Genomic DNA, 12,259 nt, shown 5'->3' with positions numbered 1-12,259 from the left:
TCTATCTTACAGCTAAATGCACAACTTTGAAAGAAGACAATTACGATAAATTATTGAAAGATATTAAAGGTGATCTGAAAAGATGGGCCAATTTACAATTGTCTTTGATGGAAAGAATAGCACTGGTTAAAATGAACATACTACCAAAACTTTTGTTTTTGTTCCAAATGATCCCCGTAAAAATTGATAAAATATTTTTTGAGGATTTAAATTTTCAAATTTCGAGATTTATTTGGAGAAAAAAGAAAGCAAGGATTAAACTAAAAATGCTTCAGGAAACCAAAAAGAATGGGGGTTTTGGTTTACCGGATTGGATGTTGTATTATCAAGTGTCTATTTTAACTTGGATAAAAGAATGGATAACCTTGCGAAATAAGAGAATTTTGTATCTTGAAGGACATGATTTGCAAGTGGGTTGGCATGCTTATATGTGGTATGAGAAGGTTAAGTCTCATGGGACTTTTTAAAGTCACTTTATTAGAAGATCATTAATGTCAGTGTGGGAAGTTAAAGTCAAAATTGTATAATAAGTTACCAAGATGGCTTTCACCTATGGAAGCTTTTGTGTATCCAAATGTATTGAATTTTGAAGGGATCATAAGATATGATGATATTTTGGATAAGGATGGAGGCCTGAAACTAGATCAAGAAATACAAGAACAGGGACTTAATATCTCTTGGTGGTATAAGGTGCAGATGCAATCAAGATATGCTAAAGATTATAAAATATGGGGGTTTTATAAAGACCTAAAAGCCTTTGATCAAGTGATGTTAAAAACAGATGAGAAAATGATTAAAATAATTTATGAGTTCTTACTTGACAGGAAAATGGAAGGGGAACAGGTTAAGGAAACTATGATAAAATGGGCACAAAATTTTGGATATAATATTGAATTAGAAAAGTGGCAAAAGCTATGGGAGAGAAATATTAAGGTAGCTTTAGCAACTTCATATAAAGATAATTTATATAAAATGTTTTATAGATCGTATTTGCCGCCAAATCAATTAGCTAAGATGTTTCCAAATATGTCAAACAGATGTTGGAAATGTAAACATGATGTGGGTACTTTTTACCATATGTGGTGGACTTGTGAATATGTGAGAAAGTATTGGATTAAAATACATAAATGGCTTGAGGAAATGCTACAAAAACCCTTAGCTTTTAAACCTGAAATTTTCTTGTTAGGCATTGTACCGGAAAATATTAGCAAACAAGAAATGTATTTGATACTACATTTAATCACAGCGGCGAGGATTGCGCTAGCTCAATACTGGAAGAGTGAGGAACTACCCACTGAGGAACTGATTTTAAAAAAGATTCTGGACTGTGCAGACATGGACAGATTGACTCTATTATTGAAGGAGAAAGAAGATACTGACTTCTATCAAACTTGGGACCTTTTTTATGATTGGCTGGAGAAACAGGACTTGGCTTAGATTTAAAGATGTCTTTTTTTTTTAATAAATCGATTTGAATATGACTATAGAATGTTTAAAAGATATGTTATAGGGGGCTGACCCAGTCTGTCTGATGTATTTGATGATTGATCATTTTTTAGTTTTTAGTTTAAAATCTTAATAAAAAATGTGCAAAAAAAAAAAAGATTGACACAATTAGCCATGCTGGTGCGATCCCAGTGACGGTGGGTGATTGGGGTGCTTAACACACCACCCAGTATTTTATACTGTTAACTTATATTATTTTAATTGAAGTTATTTATGTTGTGAGCCGCCCTGAGGCTTCGGCAAATGGGGTGGCATAGAAATTTTCTAAATAAATAAATAAATGTGTGCTTGTGTTTTGCTCTGTGTTTCATGGGGGACACACTTTGGTGTTGCACTGATTCGTATATAAGGAGCCACATGGCAATTTAACAGGAAACAGGAATGTTCTGCACAGTGATTCAGTTAATAAGGATGACCTTTTATGTTGTGCTTAAAGAGTGTTCTGTATAAGACTAAGAACACCAAAATCACAATTACCATGGTTTGTGAATTGGTTACTGTTAACAGTACAGGGCTAGATGAACCAAAGGTCTGATTCAGTAACCAGCAGCTTCTTAGACAACTGTACATTAATTGCCTCAGGTTCCTTTTAAGAACAGGAACTGATATCACAGAGATGGAAAGTGTTTTATCCAAGGGCTCAAAGCAGCATTGTGATCCATCTGCAATGGAGGTCAGTAAGCTGAAATTGGAATGGGACTCTTGAGTCTCATCCTCAGTCTTGAGGCTGGTTGTGCCTGCAACACAACTATATCACTCTCACATTAGAAGAAGCAGGCTGAGGGTGTTTCTAAATGGAGCTATGCTAAAAATCAGAAAGGCATTTTTGCAGTGATGCCATCTGATGGGAAAATACAAACTGAAGGGCTACACATTAAAGATGATGAACCCTGGATGTTCCACAGCATTCTGAGAATGAGGCAGGATGATTGCACAACCAACGCCTTAGCCAGGAAGTAGCCTTAGACAGCTGCCACTGCACCACCCACAGCAGGATAGGGACTGTCTGTGAATTTTGGCAGAAAATAAAAATAATGACATCTCCCCGCTTCATTTTCTCTTTAGTTTAACAAGGGATAAGACACCATGTAGTGGTTGGACCTAGACGACTGAATGATGAGTGTGCTTGTTTGAGTTCTCACCTGTCCCCAGAGCAGCTCTCCTACACCAATGAAAATACACCAGAACCACTGACTCAAGGTGAGCCCAGAGCAGCTGAATGGCTTCCCTCCAAATTCCACAATGATGATCTGCAGCATAACACACAGAGAGAGAGAGAGAACCATATCAGTGTAAGGAAAGTTCTAGTAAAAGTGTAGCATTACAGAAAGGATCGTTACTCTCTGCAGCTGTGCATTTCCAGCCTTTCCCAACTCCCATCAGCCACACCAAGCACTAAAAAGAGGCAATTGGAAAACTGGATACATTATAAATTTCCATTCTCAGGGGTTCAGATACAGAGCGGTTTTTAGTCCTTGGGAAGCACCTCCCTCTTGGCTGACAGGCAAAGTCTTTCAGCAAAATCATAAACAAGGAAAGGGGATTCTCCTCAGTCCCCAGATCAAGTCCAGAGCCTGGAAGGAATTCCCTTGGCTCTCACAACTGAAAATTATATATAGAAAACATATCAAATGGCATTAATGCACGAAGTACAGTTAGAAGGAACACCAAAGGATGAAAAACTGAAGAACATCCAACTAGACTAAAACTAAGTCTAACGCCAATACATTCAGAAATCCAAAAGCAATAAAGCAAAAACTACTTGCTCATGTTACTATTTCAGAGAGCCCCCTGCTCCAGTTTGGTTTTAAGTGTGAGTGGGAAAGTTCTGGCTTGATTTGCTGTAGGACCCAGGTGTTAATCGCTCTGTCAGTTCAGGGTATTTGCAAAGCTCTCCTCCACCACCATGTTTCAAACACATCACTTTTCTTCCTGTCAGCTTTCTTCATTGGCCACCCCCACACAGTGATCAGGAATGCAACGGTGTGAATGCTCTTGTCCTTGGTCTCCAGTGAAACAACCTTACATATAATCTTTTCTAGTCCCTTCATTTCTGCCTTCCCAGTTTCACTTGTCTTCTGATTACTTGGCTGCAGTCTCCCTTTAAACTGAACCAAAGTTTATAAAGCCTTTCACAACTTCCATTTCTTCACTGTTAACAGTAAAGGACTGTAACTCTTTTGTAGTCATTATGATTGTTTTAATATTCAGCTGCAGTCATGCTTTTGCATTTTCATCTTTCATCAAGAGTCATTTATGCCAATAATATGGTATCACCCGTTACCGCTTCTGCTACTTTTCAGTCCTTCCTCTGAATCTAATCCAGCTTTCCTATGATATGTTCTGCATACAGATCAAACAGGGAGGTTAAAGAGACCTTTGTCTGATACCTTTTCCTATGGAAAACCATTCTGTTTCTCCATATTGTCCTACAGATTACAGATCAGGACAATCAGGTGCCGAGACGCACCCATTTCTTCCAGGACCACCCTTAGCTTCACAGTCAAAGGCTTTGCTGTAATCTATACTGCAGAGACTGATTTTCAGTGGCGTGCCCCACTAGTCAACATATGTTTGCAATATGATCTTGTGCTTCTTCCTTTTTGGAGTCCAGTCTGAACATCAGCCATTTCTTGTTCCATACAGGTTAATATCACCTAAAGCATCACTTCACTTTTATGGGAAATTAGTACAATGGTCCTAAGGTTGCTGCATCTTTTTGCATCTCCTTTCCTGCTGATTGGAATGTATATTTAATATTTCCAGTCTATAGGCCATTGTTTTGTTTCCATATTTTTTGGCATGTTCTTTTTAGGATTTGGACCAATTCAGTCTCTTCAGCTTTAAATAGTTCTATTGGTATCCAGTCTATTCTCGATGCGTTATTCCTTCCAGGTGCATTCATAGCACCTGAATTGCTTCATTTTCTAATACTGCAGGATCTTCCTTATAGGATTCCTCTTTGAAGGAGTCTTGTCATCCTTTCATCTATTCCGCCTTTCCTTTTGGTTCCTCCTGATCAGATAGTATGTCACCTTTTTGGTCTTTTAGCATTCCTAGTCTAGGTCTGAAATTTCCTTTGATTTCTTGAATCTTCTCCAGGAAGAGGTCTCTTGCTTTTCCTCTTTTGTTGTTCTCTTCTATATCTTTGTATTGATCATTGTAACAATACAAATATTTTCTAATTGACTCAAAGAGTCAGACTCTGTAGTACCCTAGGAATTTAAAATTTTACAGGTTTGACTGAATTTGGGGCAATTCAAGCAGAACCTCTGGAACAGAACCAAAATGGCTGCTTACTTTTCCCAGCTGCACATGGGGCGGTACCCTGGTGGCAGGTGTTTTAGCCTACCCTCAGCCCTATAGCCTGCCTAAACCTTCTGGGGAAGGATGGAAGCAAAGGAAGGTGGGCCGTCCACCTGGTTTGCAGGCCTTTTAAAGATGAAATTGCAAACTATTTTTCAATGATTGGTTAGTAAAAATCTTTTAGGGGGCAGGCTACTCATTGTTACAGTCCTGCCAACTCCAGTTCTTATTCATGATCTACAAAGTGACTGATCAACGCAGTGATGTGAGGGATAACATGTGAATCCAAGAACTGAACTGTTTCAGGTAGTATTCATTAACCAACAAACAAAAAACAATGGAAAGGCAGGCAGGCAGACAAGTATTTCAAAATGCCATGTCAGGTGGAGTTGCCATCCCAGTGCCAAATGGAACAGAGAGCATTTCTTCATGCTTCCTCCACATATACCACAGTTCTTCCCAAAATCAGTATTGCCTTTGTTCTACATAAACCTCATTTAAAGGAGAAAGAAAGCATATCGTGGATCTAAGGAGAGTTTGCGATATCTGTAGTGTTTGACTGGCTCTTTTAATGCCATCTATTTGGATGGCATTACCTACATGGGATGGGATATCTACACCGAGGCTGGGACAGGGAACCTCTTTCAACTGGAGAGCCAGACTGAACTTCAGAGAAGCTTGCAGGGACTGAATTACAGTGGTGGGTTACAGTCCAAGTCAAAACAATGGGCTGAAAAATACATAAAAATCCCATCATATTGTAACATAAAGTTACACATATCTGGTCTGAAATCCAGGAGTTCAGCAGGCTCCTGGAATTGTCCTCTGTTACTCAGAAGATTTATGGACAAACAATCCAGTCTTCTGGGAACAAGGGAAGAGTCTGCCCAAGTTTGTAGGGAAACTAACTGCACACACAAAACTCCCTATAAAGAGTTCATTCAATAAACCTACAGGAAGAAGGGAACTGTGACACATTATTTATTGACATCATAACTCTAAGTATGTTGTTGCGTCTATTTTCAGCACGCCTCTTGCTCTACCCCACTGCAGTGTTTTTCAGCCTCAAAATGAAGGACGGAAGTGTGAAGAAATGTACAACTTAATCCTATCCCTTTTAGTCAGAAGTTCCTAGCATGTGCTTCTGGGGTAGCAGCACTATCACTTGTATCTCAGAAGGGGAGAATGGACAGCTTGCACAAGGAGAAGAAGAAAGGGAAACTACCACTCTTTCTTCTTTGTCTACGACTGTGAGGCACTGAGTAGGAAGAGCAGACTGGAACAACCACACTGCTAGTAACAGGGAGCTTTTAAGTGGGAAAACAGGAGAAATTGCAAAGAACCCCTTAAGACTATTACTTCATTACATGCTTGGCATCTGCACTGATGCAAAATGGAGGACACTCTGTGGTCGCTACAGAGGCAGACCTCAGTGAACCTCAGTCAAAAGAGTGGCCAACTGCTGTAAGGGACTGAGGCCTGGCTGAGGGCTACGAAGGATGAGTAGCTGTGACCAAGCAGTTGCTTTGCCTCTTTCCCAGCCCAAAGGTTGAGAGAAAAAGGAAGATATGGAGGAAAACAGTAATGGCTCACCAGCTTCCTTTGGTTCAGTGCTAGTTGCATTCCTGAATTGAACAAAGGAAACCAAGCCTGGGGAGGAAAGGCCAGCCCTTCAGCTGCATTCTTCAGGCTTTGTAGCAAAGTGCAACAAATCTATTGCCTGAGTTCTTGACTAAAATAGTACCAAATGGCATCAACAAAGGCTCAGATAGGACCAATGCCAGAAACTTGCTGCCAGCTAAGCAGGCAGAACTAGTCCAGGATCTGAGGGGAAGCCTTTTCCCTTAGTTCCGTTCTGCTGGAAGACTCTGCCTGTCAATGAAGACAATGTACTTCCTAGAAACTGCCCTACCTCTGAACCAATGGTAAATGCCAGTGATTGCTAACTCCCTAAGCAACTGGAAGAGAGAAAAGCTTCTTTCAGAAAATTGCATGTAGCCCATTCCCAAAACCTTGTGCAAGATTATAGTAACATATTATTCTCTTTATTTTCATTACAGATATGCATGAAATATGACCAATCTGTTCAAGAGGGAAGTGGGGCAGCTAACATGGGAAAATGTCTTTCTTTCACAGGCTGGGAAGGCAGTCACTAGGTTATTTCTGGAGAAATAAATCGCCCCCCAAACCTGAAGACACAGTGGTCAATGAAATGTGTGTGTGTGTTTTTTTTTTTTTTTGAAAGGGAGGGAATCAACTCCTTCCACATCCAAAAAGGAAGACAAAAATAACTGAGGGGGCAAAATTGAACCCACAGAGTGAAAAAACCCCCCACAACCCCAGAACTAAAGCCTTCTATAGGAACTAATCCCTTGAAAACAGGAAAGGAAATTGGGAGTCTCATTACCAAAGGGGATAAAATGTCTCAGACAAGAGTGGAAAGAGAAGCTGACCTCTTCAAAAACTAAAGCTGAACCACCCCCATAGAAAGGAAAAGAACACCCTTACTGAGAATCAGCCAGCTGGATAGTTGCTCTCCTTCCCTTGAAAATACCATCTACTGATGAGTACAGGATTTCCATTTCTGTCATTCAGTAGAAAAGGATAGCTAGCAAGGGGGTGTCAAAAAGCGATGCATCCCATTGCAACACGTGATTCTTACACCACGTGAAAAGCTGAACTGACCCAAGAAACAGTTAGGAACTTATGACCAACTTGTTTTGGCGAGAAATACATAATTCTTCCCCTCAGGAAATGTCTAGCAATTTTCTTTTTCAGCCAGGTGAATGCTGATTAGGCTATCGTGGAGGCTAAAATTAAGGGCCTGACAGCTACAAAACATGCCTCTACCCAGGATGGATTCTGTTCTTCAGTCATACTGATCTAGTAGAAGCTTGTCTGGGACCGAAGGGAAGATTGTCTTAGATGTGAAAGCTGTAACTTTCATATACTTTGGGTGTAGCCAGTTCTTGCACTACATCATCTGGTCGGTGATGGAACATGCCATGGAAGCAATGGTGAGATTTTGGCTTAGAAGGTTGGCCCATAATTGAAGCTCACTGGAAACAGGAGGGTGGAGCTGCAGGAAAATGTGAGGCAGTAACAGATGGTTTAGCTTGTATAGCTACTGTAGAGAGCTGGTCATCTGGAAAGTATAGATGGAGAGTCCCCCATAGAATTTCCTAGTAGCCTAATAAAAGTGTCATGTGGGAAGATTCTGTTGGGACGGTTTTTCCTTGACACTGAGAAAGTACCCCACCCTTCATGTCAGAAGTGTCTCAAGCCTCCAAGAGGAGGCCCAGGCCGCTGAAATGCTGAAAACATAACTGGACATCCTACCCCTGTTTCTGGGTTTCTTTCTACTTTGAGTGGCTTTAGAAGAAAGGGGAAAGAGAATAAATAAACCCTTCCAATACTTAGTGGTAACGTATGGACCTTGAGGGAAGTGAGCTTGCTAGATGAGAGGGGATGTTTCTCTCCCTGCCTCCTATGCAGAGCTCTCCAGGAGACCAGGAGAAATATGGGCATGGCTTCCCAAGCAGGGCTTAGAATGGAAGAAAGGATATTGGCTGCTCTTGGATCGTCAATATCTCTTTGGATAACGATAAAAGGAATGGGGTTTCACCATCACTCTTTTGGCAGTGACTTAAAACAGTCATGTGATGACCTATCTCTAGCTGTACAAGATCTTTTGGGGACTCTACTTTCACATCCATGACTGAGAGTGTGCTTGAGTTAGGCAGTGATCATTCCTGCTTCTCAAATACCTACTGAAGTCTGGATGAGAATATGCACTCTCCCCTATCAAAAGCTGGGGAGCACTTACCCTCTTCATACACTCTAGAAGATGCTAAAGAGAATGAAGCAGGAAGTGTGAGTGCCCTCCCACCCCACCCCTCCCCTCCCCTCCCCTCATGGGAAGTAGTAAGATTGAGGACTTGCATCTCTGTGCTGCTGGGACAATCATGAATCCACATCCAGGGGCCCCCCAAGACAAAGCGGTGCAGTTGCTGGCTGGCATATTCACTGGGTGCCTTCTCTGCAGGGGTGCCTCTGAATGCACTAAAATCCTCTTGGTTCCTGCTCCACAATCCCTTTCCTCCCAGTCCACAAGAGTGGCACAAACAAAATGGGGTTCCCTCTCTGCTCTTCCTGCTGATGCTGCCTCCCTATTGTCTGGGCACTTACAAGTCTGAGACTGCCTGGCTACATGAAGAAAGGAAATTACCCAGGGCAGAGAGGGTGGGACTCCTCTCCTGGAAATGACCGGAGGCTGCCTTGCCAGCCACTATTCCCTCACTTCTGCCATGGCCTCCTCCACTGATTAGCATACAATTATCTCATCCCCATTGTTGCAGACTTCTGTGAGGCGAGCCGTACAATCAAGCTCGTTAAGGAATCCAAATCCTTATCCAAATCACAATAAGGCATGCATGGTGGGCAAGAACATGGTCTCTACCCTTCTTCAGTTTGTTTTATCCCTTGATTAATTTTATGTCCCCCACTCCCCCTTAGCCCAATCTATTTACCTGGGCGACAAAGGTTCCTAACACCACTGTGCAGAAAATAGGGTTCCGGAAAATGGCATCAAAGACGTTTCTCTCACCATGGATTTTGCGAGCATTGATCTCATTGAAAAGTTGCATCATGACAAAAGTGTTGAAGACAATTGTGTAGTGCTCAGTGGGTGGTGAGTGGAGGGGAGTATTCCGGCCACTGTCGATATCAAAAAATTTCTCTCCTATTGGGAAATAATGCAAAGAGAAGAAAAATATCCCTTCCCTTATAAATACCAAATTTATGAGGCAATCACAGCACACATATAGAACACACACTCCAACCTGGAGCTGACTACAAGGTTTTCCATTTACTCTAGCATTCAGTTTGGTTTCCTGAGCAATCGGCTTTCATTAAAGGAAGCAAACAAGGGCTAATTTTCTACTTATTGTGGTTCTCGAAAAGTCGAAGTTATATGATATTACTACCTACAGAAAATAGGAGTCCCACTGTAAAAGCAAACTAGGTGCCCACATGGGTAACTATATTCGTGGGACAGCTGCTTCAGTTGCGTGAATGCCTTGGAGAAAGCTGCTGGTTATACTTGGGAGAAGCAGCTCATTTGCTGTATGTTCTGGGGATGATCTCCAACTTTCTATTATACACCAACCAGCTGGTACATAACGATCAATTATAAACCAGAAGAAATGAAAATGTGACAATTAACATTAAAAAAGGCAATATCCTAATCAACTGCTAATAAGACATATAAATATGGTTTCTATGTTCTGCACCATTCATTGTTCTTTTACATGTGTCCAAATTATCTTTCAAGAGTAAGCAATCAGTCCTCCTCATTTGCAGATGAGGACACTGCAGTACAAAGGAACTGAGGATACACACAGGAATGTTGAAGAAATCCATGCAGACTCAAGTGAATGCCAATGTATAAAAATCAATTTCCAGAGTTATGCAGGTTCCATGGACTTGCACACTTTTTTTACTTTCCATAGCTGATGGAAATTTATTTGCAGGAAAAAAATGCAGGGAAACAAAAACAGCAACCATAAATGTGTATTTCCCCACAGACTAAAGATCAAAATATAAATTTTGGTGCATTTTCATATATTCAGGAAAGTAAATATGCACATTTGCACAAAACCTGATTTGATCATGAAGTAGATGATGGAACAAGATACACCTGACAATCCACAAAACACCTGACAATCCACAGATTTTATAACGTCCATACATTTCTGCATACAAGAGACTGTTCAAAAAGGGTCAGAAGTTCCCACTAGTTCCTGGATTATTTTCATACCATAAAGGGGATTAACCAGTCATAAGAAGCCATTTCATTTTATCAAATGCATGGGATCAGCTTACATTCAGTTGAAAACGTTTCTGTATGTCAAAACACTCAATGAATAGCTGCCACGAAAATGCTATTGTTATTATTGTTTATCATTTTGGAAGCCTCATTTTGGGGGAAGCAGAACAGCTGATTCTAAATGTTTTAACGCATACAAACTCAACTAAAGGCAAGGGTAAAACAGAAAGGAGAACACAGACTTCCAAGAGCCTGCCTCCTAGGTCTATCCTTACAGGGAATATGAAAACCCCTGTATCTCTCACCTGCAAAGAGCAGTGTGAAGATAATGGTGAGCTGGTATACAGCATGCCCCAGGATGTTCTTCATCATGGTGCGGGAAATCAGTGGCTTGTTGCGGCCATATGGCTTGCGCATGAGCAAGGATTCAGACGGAGGTTCTGTGGCAAGCGCTAATGAGGCAAAGGTATCCATGATCAAATTGACCCACAACATCTGAACAGCCTTCAGGGGAGAGTCCTGGAAAAAAAGCACAATTTCTTAGAAAGAAGTACATCTTACATTTACTCCACGACCATTCCTTCTCATTTCCCCAGCCATTTTTGCCTGGAAATGATATGCGATAAATTCAAAGACCAAAGGAGTTATTCCACTAATAATACAAAGAGGTTCACTTTGTAGCCTGGTAAATATTAGTAAATATACTGCTAACTACTCATTATTAATGGCCGGTGGGGTACTAAGCCAGAGTCCATATTCATCTCTCAGAGATCTTTTGCATGCTCAGAAGGCTCCTGTTCTTAATTTTCAGATCCCAACTTCAATTTGATTAATAAAAATAATATTTTATAGCATTCATTGGTGCAGAAATGTTGAACAGATAACCTGAACAGGAAACTTTATCTGTAATCATCAGCATTGCAATTCTCTGGTTGAAATAGAGAGGATAGCTAGCTATTGACACGACAGCAGGCTATTAACCACAAAAAGCAAATAGCACGTCCATTTTAAGAGACGGGTTACTTCTGATGACCAGATGCTGAGCAAGAGGAACAAAGGAGAGCTATTTCCATCAGTTCTATTTGTACCTTGCCTGGGGCATTCAGCTGACCGCTGCTGAAAATACTAGATGAGATGGAGCTTTGGTTCTGATCCATCAAGGCATTTCTCTTTTAACCTAATCCAATACTTTCCATCAGTTGAAACTTTGAATCAAGATCAGAAATTCTCATTGAACCATTAGCTTTCATGGTCTATTGAAGTCATGGTACAAAAGAGAGAGTCCACTATTTGGAATGAGCTGCCCACTGGGACCAGGTAGGTTTCTTGTGTGAAATTTTCTGCTTTCAACTCAACCAATATTTATTTGCCCAAGCATTTTCCTGATCAGCTTTACTGTTTTTGTTATAATTTAATTTTGTGAACTGCTTTGGGATTTATTTTTGAAAACTGACAAGTGGTATATAAATGTCCTAAAATAAATAAGGTCCCAAATAAAAGTCAGCTAACTTTTATTAGCTGTCATAGCTATGCAACATCTTTGTAGTGGACTCAGGAACAGTATCTAGAGAGATTAGTTTGAAGACAGCCCACCCCAATATTAATTAAAAGAAAATCTCT

The 12,259-nt window shown here is 40.7% G+C and overlaps 1 protein-coding gene across 5 annotated transcripts in view; it reads right to left on the bottom strand.

Moving 5' to 3' along the window:
* ATP2B4 (ATPase plasma membrane Ca2+ transporting 4) overlaps window positions 1-12,259 on the bottom strand; it is a 167,728-nt gene that overhangs the window by 27,860 nt on the left and 127,609 nt on the right. For all 5 annotated transcript variants that reach the window (XM_044445354.1, XM_044445335.1, XM_044445319.1 and 2 more), the window contains 3 exons: window positions 10,945-11,158; window positions 9,342-9,553; window positions 2,649-2,756 (listed from right to left, as the gene is read on the bottom strand). In XM_044445354.1, coding sequence (XP_044301289.1) covers window positions 2,649-2,756; window positions 9,342-9,553; window positions 10,945-11,158 — 534 coding nt within the window. The remainder of the gene's footprint in view (window positions 1-2,648; window positions 2,757-9,341; window positions 9,554-10,944; window positions 11,159-12,259) is intronic.

This window comes from Varanus komodoensis, unplaced genomic scaffold (genome assembly GCF_004798865.1).
Source record: "Varanus komodoensis strain SLA01 unplaced genomic scaffold, ASM479886v1 scaffold1, whole genome shotgun sequence".
NCBI classification, from domain to species: Eukaryota; Metazoa; Chordata; class Lepidosauria; order Squamata; family Varanidae; genus Varanus; species Varanus komodoensis.
Note: the sequence above shows the minus strand (reverse complement) of the source record. Positions and strands in the feature narration are given on the sequence as shown.